Genomic DNA, 25637 nt, shown 5'->3' with positions numbered 1-25637 from the left:
CGCAGTTTCTTATCAATAATTGGAAAAACACTTAGGCCTAGATACCTTGAACTTTGTAGATGTCCCTCAAACATGACCAGCACCCTAATTATTTTGACGTCAGTTCGTCAAAGGTCAAGGTCGTGTTGACGGCCAATGGCCAATGTTTACTTTACTCTCCGGTGATATATGTTTTTATTTCGAAACGTTTTCGTTTATTAAACGATTTACCGGATTTTCTGCGCTGATATTTAATATTGGTATAACTTTGATATAAGGACGATGCAGCCAATCGGATTACTTGATATAAATAACTGGCTTATGCAGTGAACGAAGTCAAACATGTATGGTCATAAGACTGACTTAAGTTGCATATTGAACACTACCACTTTCACAGTACAAGGTACATATGGCGTTTTTAATACATAATTCTACACAACAAAATGCCAGCGCAATACCGCTATGCAAAATACAGTTAATACAAACTTAAGACTAAACTCTACCATTAACGACAAACACTATGCAGCTTCAACACGTGCTATTTTGCAGTTTATTTGTTTAAAAATGAAAAAACACTCACACTTCATATTTCATCATAAATTCTTTATAAAATCACATCTTCATTAATATACGAAGATTTATATCAACATAAACTCATGACAACAAGATATACCATGTTATTTCACCATTCTCCTCGTCCTCTACCTCTTCCACCGTGGCAACGCCCACCTGCCAAAAAGGGAAATAAATCTCATTCAAAATCACTTGAAAATAGAATCTCGCAAATCGAATATGCCGCTGACTTTTTGTCAATAAACAATTATTTATTATGAGTAGGCTGATATAACTAAAACGATATGAATAGGACGATTAGGATGTTGATAATATTTTTGCAAATAAACATAAATATCAAATACTTAAGTAAGTGTATGATACCGCGGATACATTCGGAATTCCTCGGCCATTTCCCACCGAAAACAACCTCGGATGTATATGGACGGTTTACAGTGTAGAAATCTTAACATTAAGCTACGATGCAAGTAGATCGCGTAGTTATTTCAGTTCAGCAGTTAAACTTCATGAATTTACTCTTGGAAATCTTAATAATTTATGCAATAATACACTTTACTGGCAATCAATTTAAACCTAGATTTACAACATACACGCTAGAACACTATAACTAATTGAAACTATTATTTAAAATTTTACGAAATACTTCTACTGATGTACCGGCATACATCCGAGGTTGATTTCGACGGAAAATGACCGACAAGTTCCGAATGACCACGGGCAACGACCACGCGTGCGGCATAACAATACTCCAAGTACAATGCACATATGACTGTAGTGTGGCTACTGTATTTGCAGTCGGTTAAAACAAGCTAAGAGAAAGCGTGCACGTTTTCCTAGCATACTTATTTGAAAGTAGATATTTTTTTCCACATATGTAGTCCGATAGCATGCCTCTTATTTCTCTACCATTATCAAAAAAAGATCATAACGTTTGTACGGTTTTGCATGTACTTGGAATATAGAAAACAGGTCGTTCCTCTCTTCCTCATTTCCTTTCTTTCTGATTTGAGAAAAAGTAGCCAATCTTACCGCGGTGGCCCCTATGTCCATGTGGATGGTGGTGTCTTGGTCCGTGGTGTGGGGGAGGGTGGGGAGGTCCATGATGAGACCCCAAGTGCTCATGGGGGTGGGGATGGTGACCTCGACCACACCCACTATGTTGCGGCGGATGAGGCCTCATCCTTCCCCTCGGAGGATGAAAAGGCGGCCAAATGTGATCCTCAGGTGGTGGGTAGTCACCCGGAGGTGGATGGTGTTGTCCAAAGTGGTGAGGTGGTGGAGGCATATGGACATTATTTGCTGGTTCATCCGGTGCTTTTGTAGTATGAATCGGTGTCTCCTCTTTATGCGGTGGCTCGTGTCCTCCTATATCGTGGAAAATGTCCTCAGCTGAGGTCGGTATTATGTTTTTATGTCGGGAAGGGTTTTAATTTGTGAATGCGTTGACAAATTGGCTATTGTGTAGGATATAATAAATGTAACTGTAAGGATAATCAACGGAGCACAATAAAAATAACTAGTTATCTCAAAAGTGATGACTACCCACGAACCCCGCCTTGACATAGGATGGTATTGACTAACTAATACAGATATTAAAATAAAACTCTAATATACGTTTTTAGATAATATGAAGGGAAGTAATTCACGCATGCCTATATATCAAACATAATTATGGTCAAAGTTTTAAATTGATGTTTACGGGCACAATACTAAAAGAAGAGCCGGGGTCAATACAAATGATAATTAGCCATGGTAATTTGTATGAAGTATAAGAGTGATGTCCTTCTGATTGGGAGAGAAGTTCGCTCCACAATATCCGAAATACATGTAGCAAAAAGAGTAAAGCTCGAATTAAATGGCTTAGAAATCTAAGCTGAAATGGTCGTAAGTCACAAGCAGTATAATCAGATTTAAGGGCATATAACTCTAGGACGAAATGACCGTAGGATATCAAAAATAGCCAGACACTACTACACATCATGGTGTTTATGGTGTACTAAATCAAAGAGAGATACCCTTTAAACTCATTCGGAGCTGCTCGGCAATTTTATTCGAAAACAACCTCGGATGTATATGGGCGGTTTACATACTCAGAAATCGGTATGTTTAAGTCCGCTGCAAGTAGGTCGCGTAGTCGTTTTTTTCAGCAGTTAAACTTAATGATTTAACTCTTGGATATCTTAATTATGTTTGCAATAATACGCATCACGGACAATCAATTAAAACTTAGATCAACAAATACAATCTAAAAAACTACATTTAATTAATAATATAATTCAAATTTTTACGAACAACTTCTACTGATGTACCGGCATACATCCGAGGTTGTTTTCGATAAAAATGACCCAGGAGTTCCGAATGCCTTTAAGCTTTGAGAGAAGGTGACTCCACAAACTTTAATCATCAGACCGACCGACCGATTAAGATGGTGACCCCATCTTCAAACTAATTCAGTTTGCGGGGTACTACTACTGCTACTGCTACTGCTACTACTACTACTACTAAAAATTACTTCTTGATCCAACTGATATTACCTGGTATGTTCTTGATTGGTTCCGAGTCTTTGACAAAGCCTGGTACTGTAGACGATTTGCCAGATTTACCCAGTGGCCGATGTTTATCATAGACTTCTGTTGAAGGTCCTTTATATTCATCAAGTAAGGTCATGATTAAGTGATTAATTGGAAACAATTGAGCCCATTGTTCATGATGACCTCGATCTTGACCCCCTTTCACATCAGGAAGAGTTTCACGGCGGCAAACCGGACATTCGAAACCCGAGGAAAGGTTCCCTTTCCTGGCACTTGTGTCAATGAACTCTTGCAGGCAAAGGTGACAAAATGTGTGAAGACAAGGCAACGCTCTTGGCTGTTGAAACTTTTCAAGACATATTGAGCAGTGGAGAAGATCGTTGGTTTTAGAAGAAGCCATGGTAGATTTAGCCAGTAATAGCTTATATAATTTGGCAAGCGATTTTCTGGAAATAAAATAATATGCATCAATTCGGTCTTTCATAGAATCATTTTATCTCATACAATTTAAGTAAGATTAAAATTGTACATGAAGTTTCATAAATCACTTCCTGCTAAAAGGTAGCTGTTACATTATATAGATATATCCTAAATCGAAAGTAGACAAGTTCTGCTGTTTTCAGTTTATCAGACATTTACAACAATTGTTACTATGAAGTTATGTAAACCTGATTTCTTACCTTTTAATGTTTGACTGAAATATTCAAGATCTAAAATGGTTTAAATTATTCTCTTTACGTTTTAACGAAAGCATACACCCCGCACAAACATACACTTTAATCGATATGCTAATGTTATCAACTGTGCGAAAAATGACCTGGATACAGGGTAAATCTCAGCGTTTAAGGTTATCAAATACACTCAATATCCGGAATAATTGAAATTGTTTCAAATAATACAAAATGGCATGTCCAGGTCTTAAGGAATCAAAATGGTACATTTATTTTCATGAAGCTACAAGAGAACTAACTTATTATTGTGCCGAACTCCTAAACATACACTTACTTATCTACAGGAGTTGAAGGGACACGACCAGTAGGAAGACCATCTAAATAGCTTAATGTCACAAAGTCCATACCGCAGGCATTGTGCATGATGGTTGTAACTCAAAATTGAAATTGAACGAGATACAACAGTTTTGCGCTAAACCCTCAAAATATATTGCCATTAACGGACGTAAATATTATGGATATCTTGATTATATGGAGTCTTGTACATTTTCTGGCATGTAAGACCGTTTAATAGTTTATATTTATTAATTGTATTCATATAGAGTTGTAAAAAATAACAAGTTCACAGATGCTTTGAATTTAATACCATATTTATACATTGCTAAAAAGAATCTCACAGACTTGGTAATAAGATAATTTTTATTTTTGTGTAAATAGACATCTGAGAATGTGACATAAAATGCTCTTAAGGTGGAACGCGACCCTGAGCGAAATCAAAGTTAATGTCTGAAAATTGGTATACATAAAAAAGCATACGCTTAACTAGGGACTGTTTTGACATTTTCAATATATTCGAAACAGTTATAAAACTACGAGTCTTCAAGATATAACACCGATGTCAATATTTAGGACGTCTGTTTCGAATATTAAAAATGTAAAAACAGTCCCTAATTGTGCCTATGTTGTTTATTTGTATACCAATTTTTAGACAATAACTCGAAAAATCGCACGTGGTCGCGTTTCACTTTAAGCATTAAAATTAGTAACGTCTTAAGTAAGTTGGACACTGATTTTCGTGTTGAACTAACAATAATCTGTTCAAATAAAACATATTTGAAAATTCTTTTTGCCGGGCTTTAAATTTGTATTGCTATTGGACAAATAAGATGGTTTTCGTGTTAAATTTACAATATTCTATTCAAATAATACATATTTGAAAATGTTTTTTTTTGATTTGCCGAAAAGTATCAAAATAACAAACGTTTTTGCACATTGAATAATTTTCGTTAAAATTCTCGGTTCAAATGAAAAAAATATTTGAGAGATGTGCCAGGGCATCCGTCACTTTGCTGAAAAGCGTTGAAATAAGTTACGCGTTTAAATATTCAATGCGCATCGTGTTCAATTCACAATATTCAGTTTGAAAATATTATAAGCAACACGAAATCTGTGACCGGGTCGTTTTAAGCTGAAGAAGCAATGACATTTTCCAGTTTATCGCAAACGCCCTGAAACGGGTCGAAAACCATTGGCACTCCCTTCAGCCCTTGTGGACACTCTAGTTTGCCAATAAAGCGGCCCTTCTCGCACTCAGCATAGAACTGAGTGAACATTTGCCAGTTGATAGGGATTTTACCATCTGGAAGACCCTTGCAGTTTGGAAAGCGGATGTAGCAGGCTTTGCAGTGGCTACCGTTGCATTTGTTGCTCTTGTATTCACCTTTAATAAAGAAAATGTCCTGATAGTACAGGGAAAATAAAAAATGGGAAAAATACACAAAAATAAGTTGGTGTATTTGTGTCATATCAAACACAAAATTTGATTTACTAAAAGGATAGAACATGGTGCAAAATGTGATTGAGGTGACTTTGGAAATAAATAAATAAATATGAGAATTTTTAGAATTTGTCAATAACTTACCGAAGTAAATACCAAATTGCTGTTATATACTACCGTATGAACTAAAGGAATTCTGTAACATTTGGGATGATATTTCTGAAGTATTCAGAGACAGGAGCATAAATGACATTGCAAAAAAAGTTATATATTTGTACGCGTGGTCCTCAAAATTATTTCTTTTAATTCAGTTATTTGCATACAGTCACTATAACCATAGCCGCACGGACGCATCTTTAGTTTTCCAACAAAACTCGTATAGCAACGTAACAAAGATATGTTTGTCACCTTGGCCATGTGTTTCTGGAATCTGACATACAAGTAAGCTTTTTCTCCCAAGGATTTATAGATCTTTATTGTTTTATTGCTAAATTGTATGTTCCGTGTTGAACTTACATGTTTTTCTCTCAATAACAGGTTCATGCGAACCGAGAATGCCATGTTCGTACTTTTTCCTTCAAGGTTACTTCAAAATGCAAAACTGCGTTATCTTTATATAAAAGTTCGCAAAAATAAAGTAAATATCCATTCAATCCTACTCACAGCCGCTGACAAGTTCCACCCTAGGCCCACAATCCACCCCTCTAAAATCACGACAGGTTAACAGTGTTGCGTCAAAGAGATCAGGGTAGGTGCATTCCTGTACGTGGTTCCCGAGCAAAAAGGGAGAGTCGGTCCTCGAACAGTTATAGAACAATTGGCACTCGCCAGGGTGGGGCATTATGCCCATGGTTGAACCATCACACGGGTCTTTATCTTTCGCCACTAGCATATTTTCGAAATAAGAAGTGATTGTTCATGAATGGAGAAAGATTCATTGTTTTAATCTAAATCAAAATCGATGGATGAATGCGAAAATATTTTAAATCACAAAGAAAATAGAAGGAGGTAATTTGTTTTTCATTCCAGTGACGATATCCACTAACATCTCTAGCATTATTTTGAAATCCAGACGTAACAATGCGTTTTTGAAAAATATAAAAAAAAATGAAATAATTGATGAGATTTAAAATGTTGAAACTCATTGTTACAGTAAACCTGCTCGCCACATATTATGTGCAATTTATTACAATGTTTTAATTGTTTGGTGGTGCATGTTTTAACATTGTTTATTTCATGAAATGTTTTGATTATGGGCCGTAGTGAGCTTCATCAAACATATACATTATATTTATTCATTCTATGAATAAGTGATCTATGCAGCAAAATTCACCATCTTTACTTAACATGGAACACTTTAATAATAAAATATAAAACAATGCACTTTTGAGTATTTAGTATGACAATCTCACAAGGTTAGTTCAAATGGAGCCAGGATATATCTCAGTAATACATTAACTATCCGAAAGTATCAAGCTAGAATGTTTCTTTAATAAAAATAACATTAACGCAGTTATGAAATTCATATGCTAACAAACCAGAGAATAACCTAACCCTTTTGTTAAAATAGAAGTCTATATATGTGTTTCATAACATCATATGGTTATTTTTAGATATTAGAAATAAACGAAACCCCAAACTGAATAAACATTCTAATTAAATGATAATTTGTTTTCAAAAACGTTTATTTAACAACTCTAAATATTTACCAGCTGACTCCACTGCTAAAATGAAACACACATAAACACTGTACAAAGCAAGCCCCATCGCTACGTTCTGTTTTAAGAAAAAACAAAAATGGTATAGCCTCTCTTCCGAACTCAGTTTAAATATACTCTTAATGTGATTCCTATGGAAAACAACAATGAGGTAAAAACAACAACACAAAAAAACAACATCCTAAAGGAAGATGTAGTACAAAAATGAAAGATTGTTCCGTTCCATAAAAGGTCGGCTATTTTTGCCATAACGTATCACATGTTCTGTCGAATACTCGTTCCAACTCGAGGCAAGTTATCGAGGCAATCCAATCGGTCACAATTGTAAGTCATATTGTACTATATTATATCCTAACGACTTCAGTGACACTTTGTTTATGCTTTTTTAAAGCCTGCTTCTTCCAAAAACCCTCGAGCACATAATACTGTCATTCGTTTGTAGATGGATGTAGCGTCCAGATGGTTCTTATTTTTCATAATATTAAGTTGGTTGCATGTCAACCAGCTTTATGCATCTGCTTCATGAAGGATGTCTGTAGCATCAAGATTTGCCTTCATTTTCAGTTTGTCTCTTGTGATAAACTAGATTTTAATTTCATTTCATACACTTTGATGTAAGAGCGAATAATTAATAAATATCCCATTAAAAATGCTCTGTCTTTGCCACTCTGTCGAAATTACGTCCGATGAATCACTACCAATACATACTTTTTTCTCAACGATGATATAAGTTTCAATTCGAAACGTTTTTGTTTAGTTATATAATTATTTACCGAATTGATGTTCTGAGTCCATGTGAAGATTCAAAGAGTTAGTCACTCCACTGGAGTTTCCTATGATTAGCAGTGTATGGAACACCACCGTCACAATACATTACCTATATGGCTTTTTCAAAAAAGAAATCTACACAATAAAATGCCAGCGCAACACCGCTATGAAAAAACAACAACGGTTTATTCAAATTAAGACTAAACTCTAGCATTTAAGACAAACACTTTTCAGCTTCAACACGCGCTATTTAGAAGTTCATTTGTTTAGTAATTACAAACAGTCACACTTCATATTCCTATCATAAGAATGCTCCTAAAACGTTTAAACAAACCACTTTTCTTAAATATACAAGCATTTATATCAAAATTAACCCCTGACAGTAAGAGATAATATGTTTTTCACCACTCTCCTCGTCCTCTGCCTTTCCCACCGTGGCAACGTCCACCTGCCAAAAAAGAGATAAATAAATGAAATTGAAGATTTTTTGAAACTAGAATCTTCCGAATTGAATATGTCGCCGACTTTTTGTATCTTTAAAGATTAAACAATCATTTATTATGAGTAGGACTGATCTAACTAAAGCGATATTAGTATTGTGATTTTGATCATAGTTATGCCAATAAAGGTTGTAATCAAGGTTGTAACCAACTTTGGAAAATATTAATTACTTATTAAATACACCGACTAAACACATGCGAAATAACAATACTCAAAATTCACTGTACATATGACTGTAGTAGTCCGATAGCATGTCTACCATTCCTCTACCATTAACTAAAAGATCACATCGTCTCTACCGTTTTGGATATACTTGGACTCAAGTAAACAAGTAATAGAGGACTATTTTTTACTTGTTTTTTCTTTTTCTTCCTTTCCTTTTGTTCTGATTTGAGAAAAAATGACAATCTTACCGCGGTGGCCCCTATGGCCATGTGGATGGTGGTGTTTTGGCCCATGGTGTAGGGGAGGATGGGGACGTCCGTGATGAGGCCCCCTGTGCTCATGGGGGTGGGGATGGTGACCTCGACCACGCTCACTGTGATGCGGCGGAGGAGGCCTCTTATGACCCCTCGGAGGATGAAAAGGCGGCCTAATGTGATCCTCAGGGGTTGGGTAGTCACCCAGAAGTGGATGGTGTGGTCTAAATTGGTGAAGTGCTGGAGGCATATAGACAACATTTTCGGGTTCATCTGGTGCTTTTGTAGTATGAATCTGTGTCTCCTTTTTACGTGGTGGCTCGTGTCCTCCTATATCATGGGAAATGTCCTCAGCTGAGGGCGGTTTTTTGGCTTGGGTAGTATGAATCGATATCTCCTCTTTACGTGGTGGCTCGTGTCCTCCTATATCATGAGAAATGTCATCAGCTGAGGGCGGTGTTTTGGCTTGGGTAGTATGAATCGATATCTCCTCTTTACGTGGTGGCTCGTGTCCTCCTATATCATGAGAAATGTCCTCAGCTGAGGTCGGTGTTTTGGCTTGGGTAGTATGAATCGTTATCTCCTCTTTACGTGGTGGCTCGTGTCCTCCTATATCATGAGAAATGTCCTCAGCTGAGGTCGGTGTTTTGGCTTGGGTAGTATGAATCGTTATCTCCTCTTTACGTGGTGGCTCGTGTCCTCCTATATCATGAGAAATGTCATCAGCTGAGGGCGGTGTTTTGGCTTGGGTAGTATGAATCGTTATCTCCTCTTTACGTGGTGGCTCGTGTCCTCCTATATCATGAGAAATGTCCTCAGCTGAGGTCGGTGTTTTGGCTTGGGTAGTATGAATCGATATCTCCTCTTTACGTGGTGGCTCGTGTCCTCCTATATCATGAGAAATATCCTCAGCTGAGGTCGGTATTTTGGCTTTTGTAGTATGAATCGATATCTCGTCTTTACGTGGTGGCTCGTGTCCTCCTATATCATGATAAATGCCCTCAGCTGAGGGCGGTTTTTTGGATTTTGTAGTATGAATCGTTATCTCCTCTTTACGTGGTGGCTCGTGTCCTCCTATATCATGAGAAATGTCATCAGCTGAGGTCGGTTTTTTGTCTTTTGTAGTATGAATCGATATCTCGTCTTTACGTGGTGGCTCGTGTCCTCCTATATCATGGGAAATGCCCTCAGCTGAGGGCGGTATTTTGGCTTTTGTAGTATGAATCGTTATCTCCTCTTTACGTGGTGGCTCGTGTCCTCCTATATCATGAGAAATGCCCTCCGCTGTGGGCGGCATTTTGGCTTGTGTAGAATGAATCGATATCTCCTCTTTACGTGGTGGCTCGTGTCCTCCTATATCATGAGAAATGCACTCAGCTGAGGGCGGTATTTTGGCTTTTGTAGTATGAATCGATATCTCCTCTTTACGTGGTACCTCGTGTCTTCCTATATCATGAGAAATGCCCTCCGCTGAGGGCGGTATTTTGGTTTTTGTAGAATGAATCGATATCTCCTCTTTACATGATGGCTCGTGTCCTCCTATATCATGGGAAATGCCCTCCGCTGAGGTCGGTATTTTGGGCGTATCTTTTGTTTCTATGTCGGGAAGGGTATTAATTTGTGAATGTGTTGATAGATTGGCTATTGTGTAGGATGTAATAAATGTTACTGTAAGAATAATCAACGTCAGTAGCACTGCAATAAAAATAAAAGTAATTACATTATCACAAAATAGATTACTACCCCCGTACCGCGCCTTGAAAAAGGATGGTGTTGACTGACTAAGCCAAACATTAAAATAAAAATATTAATACATGTTTAAGATAACATGAAGGGAAGTAATTCTCACTTCACAATATATCAATCTAAATTAGTGCCAAAGTTTTAAACTGATGTTTACAGGCACATTACTAAAAATAGCGGGTATCAATGAAAACGATTATTAGCCATGGTAATTTGTACGAAGTATAAGAGTGATGTCTTTTTAAGTGTGTGTGTGTGTGTGTGGGGGGGGGGGGTTAGTTCGTTTTAGAAATACCTAAATAACAAAAGGACTAAACATGGAATTCAATGGCTAACAAGTCTAAGACGAAGTTGTCGTAGATCACAAAAATATGACATTCAATACTACACATCATAGTGTTTCAAATATTAAACAGATATATCTTAAACTTTGGGAGATGTTCGCTCAATTTAGCCAAAAATTTTAACATCATTTTCAAGGGCATATAACTCTAAGACAAGATGACCATATGCTTCTTTACACAAGCGAAAAAATAGCAAGATACTATTGAATATAATGGTGTTTATGGTGTATTAAATGACATAGGGATACCCCTTAAATTGTGTGAGAAAGTTCACACCACAAACCTTTACCATCAGACCGACTGACCGACTGACTGAGCAAGATTGTGACCCCCTCTTAATAATAATAATAATAATAATAATAATAATAATAATAATAATAATAATAATAATAATAATAATAATAATAATAATAATAAATAAGTACAAGATTCAATTGATATTACCTGGTGTGTTCTTGATTGATTCCGAGTCTTTGACAACGCCTGGTACTGTAGAAGAATTGCCAGTTTTACCCAGTGGCCGATGTTTATCATGACCATCTGTAGAACGTCCTTTATGCTCATCAAGTAAGGTCACGATTAAGTGATTAATTGGAAACAATTGAGCCCATTGTTCATGATGACCTCGATCTTGACCCCCTTTTACACGAGGAAGTGTTTCCCGGCGGCAAACCGGACATTCGAAACCCGAGGAAATGTTCCCCTTCCTGGCACTTGTGTCAATGAACTCTTGCAGGCAAAGGTGACAAAATGTGTGAAGACAAGGTAACGCTCTTGGCTGTTTAAACTTTTCAAGACATATTGAGCATTGGAGAAGATTGTTGGTTGTAGAAGAAGCCATGGCAGATTAACCCTGTAATAGCTAGTATAGTTTGGCAAGTGATTTTGTGGAAATAAAATAATATGCATCAATTCGGTCTTTCATATAATCATTTTTTCTCCTACCTCAGATAAGTAGATTCAGAATTTTAACCATGCTAGAAATTCTTATCTTGCCCACGGGCGAAGATAAAACGCCCGTATGGAACTCCTTTTTAATGGTCATCACATTGTAATTACCTTCCTTGTTGAAGACTGACATCTGTACCATCATAGAAACCTTGTCTTGTGGCAATATTTAGATTGCTAATTAATTATTTCTCGCTTCAAATGCCACCATAAAACATTTTTCACGCACCTTTCAAGAAATAATGCTTCACTCTCCTCAGAAATATTTAAATACCGATCTGACTTTTAACATAACCTGAATCACTGCGCGCATATCTATGACAACCAGGAATGATCACATATCCATACGCATTTATTTTCACTACGCACAAAAGAGTTCCAGTAAAAAGTGCAACTTTACTTAATTTTGTTTAACTGAGATGGTAGAAAAAGCATCTTCCATAGCCGCTCGATAGGTTCACCCCAACCCGAGCGCAGGGTGTTTTGCTGAAACGTGGTTTACCGAGGTTTAACCTATCTTACACTCTCGGCCATGGAAGATACTTATAATCTCATACAATTTAAGTAAAATTAAAATTGTACATGAAGTTTCATAAATCACTTCCTGCTAAAAGGTAGCTGTTACATTATATAGATATATCCTAAATCGAAAGTAGACAAGTTCTGCTGTTTTCAGTTTATCAGACATTTACAGTGTAACTATGAAGTTATGTAAACCTTAATCCTTACCTTTAAATGTTTGACTGAAGTATTCAAGATCCAAAATGGTTCACTATTTATTTCTCTACGCATTTACAAAACCAAACACGCCGAGCAAACATAAACTTAAATCGATATACTAACGAACATGATAGCCTTTTCAATCAACTGTGAAAACACTGAACTATTTTGGATTTATTGTAAATATAAGCGATAAAGGTAATCGAATATCTTCAGTATGCGAAAGATTTAAAAATGTTTCATTTAATTTCACATTTAAATACGTACCTGCATTGTAATTGTTTAAAGTGTAGTTGTTATATTTTATATTATAGTTGTTATATGTAACTGATATATCCGTATTCATTGTTGAGGCATAAAACATTTTTTGTTTAAACGTAGAAAAGAATATAATCTATGTCTTTTACTCTTAACGTTTTCACGTGAATTCATTCTTCGACGTTTTGCTCCTAATGGTGTCTTTGCTAGTTGTTTTATGTAAACGCAATGTGTCTGCACTCAACACCGGTATATTTTTTCTACTATGCCCTTAAAAGATCTTGCTTCATTTGAAAGGGGGGGGGGGGGGTAAGGCATTCTTTGGCCTGTTTCAGTAACAATACAGGACATTAGTTAAAATAATCTTAATGGGGAATGTTCATATTTCTTTCGGCTCTTGTCTAAAAAAGGGCGGTAACCCGTTTATACAAATGACGATATTTTCAAACTTGTGTGAATTTTCTTGCCTTGAAGCGCTGTGTCTCATGTTTTGCGTTTGTTTTGGCAATTATTGATGTCTGTGCTTAATTGTAGACTTGAAATATTTCATTCATCCAATCAACTAATAAAATTAAAATATAACAGCGAGAACAGAGTTATTAATACAAATTTGGATGTGTATTAATGGTGAAATGGCACAGCCAATACAAATGTGGTTTATCTCTGTAAAAGATGCTTAAATGTTAATATTTTCCAAATTACTGAGTAGCAATAAATACACGACATGTAATTTCATACATAAATAATAAATTTGTTAAAGATAGCTGAAAAGTGAAATTGGATAACGAATGTCAAGTTCATTTTAAGCAATAACGATTTGTTGATTATGATATCTTAATTCGTATTGCTTGTTTGGTCTACAAAACGGCATTTCACTTTCATTGTCACTTTCAATAACGAAATTCTAAGCCAAGATGTATGCGTCTGGAGTTTTGCAATCCTAGGAAACATATCGTTCATTTCATGACTTTCATTATTGTGCTGTTGATCTTCGAGGACGAAATATGAGCTGTGCAAAGGAATGGCTATGAAAGTTATGGAAGTCAGAATAACTGAGGTCCTTGGATTTGTCATTTCGAGTAAAATTATGTATCTTATTGATATTAGGCCTTTGAATGAGGCTATGTGACATGTGGACTTGAAACGTGTTATGGGTGTAGTTCCGACTAGTGATCAGCAGTAATACACTGAGTAGCCGAAATGATAGCAGCAACGCTATTGCAATATCATTGCTGTGGTTGTTAATGACATCAAGCCACGCTTGTCGGGTGCTATTGCTGAGGTAAGACAAGGTAATTTAAGTCTGTCATTGCAGAGGTTTGTTTTGACAATAGTATTTCTGAAATGGCTAAAATCCTCCATTGTAAATTACGGGTCGCAGCTGGTGTGGTTGAACATAAAAACATAAAGTGGCCGTGACAGTTGAGGTCTTTCGGTGGTGCTTGACGAATGCAGTTGCTGATATCCTAGGGTATTGCTTGCTGGATGCGGTTGCTGAGGTCCTTGGTTAATGCTAGCTGGATGTCGTTGATGCTGTCCTTGGTTGAGACTTGCCATATACGGTTGCTGTGATCCTTGGTTGACGTTTGCTGTATAAGGTTGTTGTGGGTCTGGGTTGCGACTTGCTATATACGGTTGTTGTAGTTCTTGGTTAACGTTTGTCATAAACGGTTGATGTGGTCTTTGGTTGACACTTGCTGGATGCGGTTGCTGAAATCCTTGAATGACGCCTGCCATATGTGGTTGCCTAGGTCCTTGGTTGACGTTTGTTATATACGGTTGCTGTGGTCTTTGGTTGACACTTTCTAGATGAGGTTGCTGAAACCTTGAATTGACGCTTGCCATAAACGGTTGTCGAGGTCCTTGGTTGAAGTTTGCTTGATACGGTTGCTGAGGCCCTTGGTTAACGTTTGCTAGACGCTGTTGCTGTAATTCTTGGTTTACACTTTCCATATACGGTTGCTGTGGTCCTTGGTTGACGTTAAATATATGCGGACGCCGAGGTCCTTGGATGGCGCTTTCCATATACGGTTGCTGTGGTCTTTGGTTGACACTTGCTAGATGAGGTTGCTGAAAACCTGAAATGACGCTTGCCATATGTGGTTGCCTAGGTCCTTGATTGACGCTTGCCATATACGATTGATGTGGTTCGTGGTTGACGTTTTCAATAAACGGTTGACGTGGTCCTTGGTTGGTGCATGTCATACACGGTTGCTGTGGTCTTTGGATGAGTGTTTCTATATGTGGTTGCTGATTTCCTTGGCAGACTCTTGCTGGAGGTAGATGCCGAGGTCCTTGGTTGAGGCTTGTTGGATACGGTTGATGGCGTATTTGGTTGACTCCTGCTGTATGCGGTTACTGTGGTCCTTGAAAATTCGATTGTTGATGTCCTTGGTTGATGTTTGACAAATGCAGTTGCTGATGACCTTGGTTGACACTGGAAACATGCGTTTGGTAGGGTATATGACTTATGTTTACCGGATAAGGTTGGTGACGTTCTTGGAATTCGTTTGCAGGATGTGGTTGCAAATAATCATGGCCGACCCTTGCCTGTGGTCGTATGATAATGCTTGCTTGACTTGGTTGCTGCGTTCCTTGGTTGATGCTTGCCGGATGCGGATTCAGAGGTCCTTGGTAAACACTTGCCAAATACGGTTGCTGTGGTCCTTGGTTGATGCCTGCCGGATGCGGATGCCGAGGCTCTTGGTTGACACTTGCTATATACGGTTGATCGGGACTTTGGTTAACGCTTGGTGGATGTAGTTGTCTGTGTACCTGATGGACGCTTGCCGAATGCGGATGCTGCAGGTTTGAGCAAGTACATAACTGAAATGGCTGAGGAACTTGGCTAAGTCTTATTGGATGTCGTGGCTGTTGTGTTGCGTGACTAGGTAATTGAATGCGTTGAGCCCTTTGAGTAAAGCTAACGGACTGTTGGTGCTGTTGAATTCCAGTAAGGATGATTGGCTGTTGTAGCTCAGACATGGGATCAACATTAGCAGCACCAGAAACAGAAGCAGCAGCTATAGCTTCACCATCAACATGATGATAATCATCAGCACTATTAACATTAGAATTATCATCGTTATCATCGCTTTCACTATTATCATTAGGACTGTGACCGGACATGAAGGTGCTGTTATTGTTAGAAATATAACCAAAATGTGAATCCCCTTCCCCATCCTGGACCGTTGACTCATTATTTTCCGTACTTTCATTCAAAATTACTATTGTTGGGTTTGTAGGAAACAATGCAGCCCATGTTTGATGGTCAGGTAATTGTCTCTCCTCTGTAGGTGGGAGGGTTAAGCGCCGGCACAAAGGGCATTCAAAACCGGCTCTGATATCTTGCCTATTTGCTATGCTGTTTATAACTGCTTGGAGGCAATTTTGGCAAAACGTATGAATACATGGTAATGCTCTTGGCCGTCGTATTCTATCCTTGCAAATCGTACACTCAAGAAGGGACTTGACGGTAGACTTTGACGCCATGTTCGCCAGAAAATGAAGCTTGCTTGCAGATGTATACCTGTATGTATAAATAAATATATATTGTTACAAATGAAAATGAAATTAGTTGTGTTTCAGACTTCATTGTCAAAAACAATTAGGGCGATAGAATTTGTGGCGAAATTTGTTCACTTTTTTTAAAAGAAAAAAACATTTCGTCTGGGTAGATATATATTAGACGTTCTTTAAAAAGAGTACATTCACGCGTTTTGCCGGTAAAAGAAAAAAAAAACGAAATAAAAATAAAAACCATGAACAAAAAATCACAGCAAATAAAGTTTGTACGGAGGCAATTAAAACCTAAGTTGGTTTCACAAATGAATGTTTGCATAGACATACTATATTTATATTTTGTCAACATTTATGTTAATAATGTGTATTATTATTTGTAAATTAGAAAGACCGATCATTAATTTTTGACGGGTAACATCATTTTGCAATTTATCTCAAACTTTAACTATGACAAATATTTACAATACCATAAAGGGAGTAAAAGAGGTTTTATCAGTAGAATTATATAAATTGTGGTTTAAAGTGACCCTGTTATTCAAAATCAATACATACACATGTAAAACAAACATATATTTTTAGTGATACACCTTTAACTACTTACTAAATAATGCATTTAGAGAAAATGTCTGATAACAAGATTGTAACCGTGTATTTAATAGCTGATAACGCAAAATGTTAAATAATTGGTGAATGCTAAAAGATTTACTGTGATCTAGTATAGTCTCACAAGGTAGAAATACCATCTTCTTTGCACATTTTTTTTCAAATTAAACTTGGTATCCTTCATAAGAATGATTGTTTTCGAAATTTATTTATACTTTTGGTATATAAAAAAAATCGTATTAATTGTGGTAAATCCTATTTGGGAGTAAGAGAGCATCTTAAACATTTGGAACCAATTATCCACAAATATTATCTTAAATTTTAAATATAAAATGATCAAATTGTAACATATTTACTCAAATAAATGCATATATTTGGGAGATAACGCACACAAAATCTCACTACGGCAAAAAAGTGTAGGGTCGGCAAGATAAAATAGTGGAAACAAATATATTTTACGCCAAGGGTTTGTCGATGCATTCATACCCAAAACTTACAACATACCTATTTTTAGGTCGTACATCATTTAAACCATTTTAACCCATTTTAAATATAATATTGAATATAAAACGCTTACCTCCTTGTCAAACAGTATGAAGTTAATTTAGTTCACAACAAAACAATAAGTATTATTCCGGGAAGTTAAATTTTACAGGGAAGATAAAAACCAAATCAACGAATTATTATCAAGGTACCAAATAACATTAGCCATATTACTAGCATTCATTTGGTATTTTAATGGGGATTTCCCTGTGCTTTTTGAACACGTCATCCCATCAACTTGGTAACGCACTAGTTTCGGTTTTGAATAGTTTTTTGAAAATCTGAAAACCGGTTCGATATTTTTACTCAAGGTACAACTGCATGTTTTTTGTGAAGTTTCATCGAATATGTCGATTGCAGTAGCTCCCATTTTAAAAATATTGACAGCAAATGATAGGTCTCTGCAAAATTATCCGGGATATAAAGATTACATGGACTTAAATTTGTCATGTGGCTATATAGCATTGACGACTCTTTATTTCTATTGAAACCTCTTTAAACTTATAAGAGTAATATGTCTTAAGAGGAACAGTGATGTTTATTTCATGATACAGTTTAAAACAAAATATATTCATAAATAAATGTTTATTAAATGGGGACAATAATGATACAATGCATTTATAACTGGTAACAAAATTACACAGGGTAGTATATCGTGAATGTACTAAAACTGATAAACTATCAAAGGTGAATTAAACAAATACAAAGACTGTTGACACAAAGTGTGTTCCCATTAAAGAGATAATGCAATTTCAAAATATGCTCATATCTTTGTAACAATTTGAATGTGTTATTATGGTGTGCGTTTGGTAACTGTGACTCATAAACACAAGCACGGAGCGGATCGAAGGCGTGCATTGCTATATCGGCGCTTTTACACACGCCAGTGCTTCTTTCGTTTTCCATTTTCTTTTTGTTGGTTATAAAACGTGAGGCCCGTTACATCAGACTTGATACTAGCGCTCTGTACTTCTAATTTGCTGTTTTCTTTCCACCTAACTATTTTATCGAAATCCTGAAAAATCAAGTATGGGTCATTTTTCAGACCATGTGATAAAAATGCATGGCTTAATGTACTCACCTTCTTGCTTAATGTGTTAAAATAAAGCAATAAAAATAAGCGTATTGTTTTTCTTTTTTAATTTATATATAAGGTCAAGACATCTTTGAAATGTTTGTAAATTTACTTTTGAAACCTATATGTCGTATCAAATATGCTATTTAAAATTAATTCATTTCTGTATGAAAGTGTATTGACAATTGATCATTCAAATTTCAACAACCTAAATAACAATGCCTTACCATCATTACCCGAATAAGGATAGATAAGTTTTGAACATATCATAATGTAAAACAATGAAACTTACAAGGAGAAGTCCAGTTATCAAACTTATAAGGAAAATACCCTGTTTAGAGGTCAAAGAGACACTAAACGAGAGGCAAAAACACGTTCAAACAACACAAACAGACCACACATGCATACACAAGAAAAATCTTTCACCCGTCGGTTGACTAGGGTTCGAAGCTTGTTTGAAAATTTGACCACACTAAATATTGCTTCTGGTTAAATTGTTGATAGGTTTTAAATATGTAATCGTTGATTACTCAGGAAATATTTGAGCAATGTCATACAGTGTTTGATAAAAACGAACGAATAACTTGCACACTTCGAAAAACGAACTAGTGTCACGTGGAGACTCTTTAACTAAACTATGTCCAAATGGCGTAGGGTGACCTTGACCTATGATTGTCAGCCAGTCAGATTAAGCCCGAAATTGAATCCTATTTCTAGCATTCTTTTCGTTGTTTTTTATCCTTTAAATAACATATGTCTTACGTTTAAAAATCGTTCGCGAAGAATAGATATCTTCAACTTTAAAACAACCAAGGAATCGTATTAGATATTTAATCCATTCTCCTTTTCTATATTCACTTTACAATCTTTTCAATAGTCAATGGGAGTTTTAGTTTCATTGCATTGCATTCATTTTCATCTTTCATCGTTTCTCTACATATCTATCAAATTTTCTGTAAAATATATTACCAAGCTTGTTATCAAAATTATATCATACAATTAATACTAGTATCATTTCTGGATGTTCTAATATTTCGTTTAATTAAAATGAATACAACTCCTTTTTACTCTTTAACTAAACTATGTCCAATATGGCGTAGGGTGACCTTGACCTATGATTGTCAGCCAGTCAGATCAAGCCCGAAATTGAATCCTATTTCTAGCATTCTTTTCGTTGTTTTTTATCCTTTAAATAACATATTTCTTACGTTTAAAAATCGTTCGCGAAGAATAGATAACTTCAACTTTAAAACAACCAAGGAATCGTATTAGAAACTTAATCCATACTCCTTTCTATATTCACTTTACAATATTTTCAATAGTCAATGGGAGTTTTAGTTTCATTGCACAATGACAAATGCAAAAATCAATTATATTCAGTTCATTTAGCAGGAAGTAAGGGTGGATTCAGTTGGCCTATGGCCGAATGTTTGGGAGTTTCACCGTTTAGGAACAGCCGGTTAAGGACGATTTTAATGGGGGTTGAAAGTAGTGGATACGCGCACAGCTACATACATTGTCAAACATGTACAATATAGTACCCAATTACTGCCGAGCGCAAGGCAAGGAAGCTATTGATACCAAATATTATAATAGACCCGGTTTTTTTGTATTTTACCTCAAAACTTAAGTTCGTATAAATCGAAACAACCGTGGAAAATAATTGCCCGAAAAGGACATATTGATTTAGGGTACATAATTTTATGATGAGCTGTGACTATGCAGCCTTAATGAATGGACTAGTCTCTATGTAAAAACACAGAATCTCATGTATTACTAAAATCAATGTGCAAGGAAAGAACCTTGTCAAATCAGGCAAGAACTAATTATTCAACTGATGTACGATGTCTAAAGAAAATGGAATGATTTTCGCCCATTTAAAGAATCATATAAGGAATCCGAAAATCAACTGTGTATTTAGTGTTGATGCCAGGTGACCCCATGTATTCATTGTTTCAATTGAAAGCGTATTGCTTGCTGATAAATTAAATGTATAATAAGTGACACACACTTCATGAAAATTATTTGCCCTTTATTTTAACCGAAATCGGGCGTCACATGACGTATTTGCTTTGTTTCCAAGGCCAAAAAGCTTCTTTGTTATATTTTTGTCTTTGTTTTCTGCACACTTAACCCTTTAAATTTATACCGAAATAATAAGGGGTCACCAGTTCTTTAAATCTTCACATATTCGTGGGTGGAATACTTTCAAAAAGTACTCAATGAAACTTCCGTCATTTTTTTTAGTATCTAAGTTGCATTACATACTGATCGTCATTCGAACTGTTTTATAACAAAAGTGATCAGGAAGGCCATAGTGAAAGTGTTTGTAAACCTAAATGAGTTTTCTTCAATAAATTCCAATACATTTCATCTTTAAATCTGGCTAACTCAAGACTTTTAATCTGTAACGTATGATAGTCCAGTCTGCTTTCTTATACATGTTTTATATTATAACTCTTTATTTTCATCTTTCATCGTTTCTCTACATATCTATCAAATTTTCTGTAAAATATATTACCAAGCTTGTTATCAAAATTATATCATACAATTAATACTAGTATCATTTCTGGATGTTCTAATATTTCGTTTAATTAAAGTGAATATAACTCCTTTTTATGTATTGTTTAGTTGTAAAATCCAGCAGCGGTGTAATTCGATATAGTACTTTAACCAACAACGCCATACCATGCAACTTATCAATTATATCAACATTAACTTAATTACCCTTGTATGTTTGTTAATACTCATTATTCAATTCGTATGCGGCAAGTGGGCGTTGTATCTCTTACAAAGGAAAGACGAGTTTGTTTTAAAATGAAGTATGTTGGCATCGAATTTTACCTTTTAAAAACAAATGATATCATTTAATATTAATATCGCTTTTACGTTTTGACACCTCTAACAACGTGCATGGAGTGAGACACCGACAGATGTATGGTTCCCAAGAAGAAGAATACATTCAGAGCACTTTTAAGCTTATTTAACAGGGCATTTAACGAACCTTTTGCATTGCACAACTGTTAGCGATTCGAATAACATAATATTATAGTTCACTAATAGGCAGCTCGTAATTCAGTAACCAGAAAACTATGAGTCTAGTTTTTAGTAAGACATAACATAAAATCTCGACTTAGTCCAGATAAATGTTTGGTATTCATTCAATAAATGGACACAAAAAATGGAAATTAAGTTGAAAACACTTCTTTTTTTATCAGTCAACATTATCTTGGAAAAATATTCGTCCCATTAATAATTGATATGATAAGATAAATAATTATGTAATTTCAACAAAGTAACAAAATCAACAAAACACAAGAGAATCGATGCCGCAGACTTGCCGCAGTTTCACAAGTCAGACACTGTGTTTATGTTTATTGTGCCTCATTTTCGACTGCCACACAAGACAACCGTTTCGAATATCCAACAAAATGACCGTCTCGATATATTTTTTAAACCTTAAGGCCCTTCTACAGTACAATAGTGGAAGGGGAAGATAAAAAAATAAAACATTTTCTAAAAAGCATGTTTTATTTTGTTTTGAGGAACGATTTTTTTGAGAGTAAAACATACATTATTGTTGATATGATTTGGAGAAGTAAGGATTTGACCAACATTTACAAAAGAAGATTTTATCAGACTTCGCCTTTCTTTTCGGAAACGTCTGTCGACATTTAAACTTTTTTTGTGCTGAAAGCCCCAGAGTACCAGAGTATCAACAATGCTTTGAGAGTTCTTGGCGATATCTTTTCAAATAAGAAAGTTATTCAATAAAATAATGCAAAATAGTGGATGAAAATTATTTCCTGGTTACAAAAATGCAAATATCATTTTTTTTTTAATATCTGCAATCACAACAAATCCTCAAGCCACTCTTGATTGGGTAGTTCTGAAAATTTTGGCAATAATAAAGACAATTCCGGAAAAATGTAAATGCTTTTTGATTGGAAATCTGATAAAATCTTCCTTCGAAAAATTTGCTTAACTCTTAACTACAGCTTCACATGATTCAACGGATATATTGAATTATGCTTGTTGAGTATTGAACCTCAAAACTAAATAAAGACCTTTAAACGACGACTGCACAGTGGAAGTCCCTCGATGCATTAACTGTACACATGTATTATAGTATAAATCGTGATCTTAGTTTTGTTTCTAAATTACTGTTTTTAGACTTAGCCAGTAAATTTCGATTTAGAAAAATACACAAAAGCTGCAACAGATAAGTGTGTCGTTAGCGACGAGATGCATCATTAAGTAAGATTTAATGCGTTGTACACAACGAGATACATTTTATGTCAGTTTTTAACAAATTTCTTTTTTTCTTGCAAATGTATCACCTTATCCGTTTAAAGCTTAAATATTATGTTATGTTATGTTCAAAAAGGTATTTGCCATTGTTTACTGATAATACCTTTTTACAAACTTCTGTTTATAAAATGATGCGAATTGTTTGGACAATCTTAATCTATCAAACTTATTTTACTATTGTGTTTGTCTGCAGCCCATGTTATGTGGACCGGGCTGGTATGAATATGGATCCTCGTGCTATCTTGTCGATACAACAGATCCCAGTACCTGGCAGACGGCTAGTGAAAATTGCACAGCAATGGGCGCACACCTCGCTGTTATAACCGATGCTGCTGAAAACACGTTTATCGTGAACCTGATGACGTCTCTCAATATGGAATCCGAGGTTTTCTGGCTCGGTGGAAACGACATTGCTGTCGAGGGAACCCATGTCTGGGAGACGACAGAGCCGTTTAATTTTACATACTCTTTTGATATCGGAAGTGGCAATACTGCTATGGACTGCATATGTGTGGTACAGTTTTACGGCTGGTACGACCGTTTCTGTACAGAAGCTTGGTATCACGTGTGTGTGAACGCAAATCTGGTTAGCATAGACATACTGAATGGAGATGGACAATTCACAACCCAAACACGTCGCATACTTCAGACGCAGAAGATGTATAATTGTTGAATTAACACTGCATTATTTATGCGCTTCACCCAAATTTATTATAGGTAGAACGTGTTGAAACGATTTCCAAATACTGCAATACATGTTATGAAAATGGAAGCGCTCAACACGGCACAAGGTTCATATGGGATTACAAAGAGACATTGTGATGAAACATTTTTAACGTCGTATTTTCACAATCGGATACCGACTAGAATCTAAAGACATTACGTCAAAATGTCAAACAAAAAACAATTGGAAGGTGTCCTTGAGCACTCTTAAGCAGCGTTAGGAAAACGACTTATTTATCTTACTAAAATATTATGCCCAGGCATATAAATAAAACTGTTATGACAAATCTTCCTGTAGACCTTTTACCCTAAGCACATACGTCATTGACATTACAATGACGCTTGGGAAGAGATACAACTAAAGTTGTAATAACGTATGGCCAAAACCCATTTATTCTTTTGTCTGATTTGTTTGTAGGTTTATGTATCATTTGTATGTCTCTATGTTTACAAAAAAAACAGCAGAACAATTATACACCATTGAGCTAATAAATGTTTACTCATTATCAACAAAACATCCAACAGATATACACGCGAAGGCACTTCCGAACACGCACTCACGCACGCACACTAACACATTTGTCACATATTAATATCGTAGATAAAATATGAATAATAAACGGTTTGGTGCAGGTAACGGTCAATCGATAAGTTTGTTTGTGTTGTTTCTCGACAAAATGTATATTATATTGAACCTGCATTAAAATGTTAAATGTGTGTTCATTTTGATAGAGTATGATGAAATAAATATTTTATTTATTTGTCAAAACTGAATAATTTTTGTTCACCTTTATAAACTGAAACAAAAGAGAGGTTTTCATTTAAATAGATTTTTGTATTTCAAGTATATTCAACTTCCAATAGTAGTTTCCAAAACACTTACAGAGATAATGGCGTTCTGTACTATTTAAGGTTACGTTTAATTAGATAGATTAACCTAAACTGAAATTACCTGTGTAGAAACGAAAGTAAACACTTTCAATCATTTCTTAAGCCTCATTAAGGAATGTTTTGGCATTTCACTGTTATATCTTAAACGAAGGTTTCGAAACCTAAATAATAACCTGAAAACCCATGTACATTTTAATAATGTCTGACCAATCTATACCAAGAATATGGTAGATAAGTAGAGAAAATGCTACATTTGATTAAATAATCCACAATGAAATCTACTGGAACAAGCCCAGTAGTCAAACAGAAAACACATAAACCCTGTCTAGAGGCATCATTTTAAGGGCCAAAGGAAGCAAAACATACAGACAACACAAGGAGACCAAACATAGCAATAAACGTTTGGATTTAAACCGCTTAGATATGTCGATATCAGTGGGGATTCAAACTAATTGATGCGCGCAAACCCTCACAGTTGTTCCAAGAGTTATCATATACTACCCTAAATGACCAGCGTCAGGGAAGGGAGCTTTTGGTACCAAATATGTAAACAGATCCTTTTTATGTATTTTACTAAAGATAAAGGAAGCTATTGGATTTTTACTTAATTTTTTACTTATGAGGCAGATTTTACGAAAACCGGAAACCCTTTCACCACTGTATATTGTTGTACTTGTTTTGACGTTTTTTATGCCTAAATGGGCACCATATTTGTTTTAAATCAAATCATAAACACTGGCCGAATAAGTAAATTTAAAAAAAACCCACACAAAAACAATGAAAACCACAGGGACCAGCTAAGTGAAAATTCAAAATCAATGTTTAAAGGCACAGGTATTGTACGTAAGTTCCTTTTGGTTGTAATTTTGTAAGACAAATCTTCGTCTGTTCTATACACGGTTTCTCTTTTAATGTATCTCTCTAAGAACGTATTATAAAATAATGTGAGATTTTTTGTAAGATCAAATCTTTCGAAATGTAAGGATTCACTGCTCACAAGTTAAAAGAAACTTATTTCA

At 35.6% G+C, this 25637-nt stretch overlaps 3 protein-coding genes across 3 annotated transcripts; all 3 read right to left on the bottom strand.

Annotated features, from left to right (window-relative positions):
- Nucleotides 1–207: 207 nt before the first annotated feature.
- LOC128216075 (uncharacterized) lies at nucleotides 208–12826 on the bottom strand. Its single transcript, XM_052922667.1, has 8 exons — nucleotides 12702–12826; nucleotides 11469–11877; nucleotides 8932–10632; nucleotides 5260–5474; nucleotides 3764–3777; nucleotides 3087–3529; nucleotides 1582–1917; nucleotides 208–708 (listed from the first exon to the last, which is right to left on the bottom strand). The coding sequence occupies exons 2-8, from the start codon at nucleotides 11863–11865 to the stop codon at nucleotides 662–664; spliced, it is 3153 nt and encodes a 1050-aa protein (XP_052778627.1). The 5' UTR covers nucleotides 11866–11877; nucleotides 12702–12826; the 3' UTR covers nucleotides 208–661.
- Nucleotides 4388–8419, bottom strand: LOC128217140 (uncharacterized). The gene is made up of 3 exons (XM_052924054.1): nucleotides 7241–8419; nucleotides 6195–6416; nucleotides 4388–5474 (listed from the first exon to the last, which is right to left on the bottom strand). The coding sequence occupies exons 1-3, from the start codon at nucleotides 7296–7298 to the stop codon at nucleotides 5218–5220; spliced, it is 537 nt and encodes a 178-aa protein (XP_052780014.1). The 5' UTR covers nucleotides 7299–8419; the 3' UTR covers nucleotides 4388–5217.
- LOC128217137 (activating signal cointegrator 1 complex subunit 2 homolog) lies at nucleotides 12782–17785 on the bottom strand. The gene is made up of 2 exons (XM_052924051.1): nucleotides 17653–17785; nucleotides 12782–16479 (listed from the first exon to the last, which is right to left on the bottom strand). Exon 2 carries the CDS (start codon nucleotides 16440–16442, stop codon nucleotides 15306–15308), a length of 1137 nt encoding a protein of 378 aa, XP_052780011.1. The 5' UTR covers nucleotides 16443–16479; nucleotides 17653–17785; the 3' UTR covers nucleotides 12782–15305.
- Nucleotides 17786–25637: the final 7852 nt, after the last annotated feature.

Source organism: Mya arenaria, chromosome 14 (assembly GCF_026914265.1).
Source record: "Mya arenaria isolate MELC-2E11 chromosome 14, ASM2691426v1".
NCBI classification, from domain to species: Eukaryota; Metazoa; Mollusca; class Bivalvia; order Myida; family Myidae; genus Mya; species Mya arenaria.
Note: the sequence above shows the minus strand (reverse complement) of the source record. Positions and strands in the feature narration are given on the sequence as shown.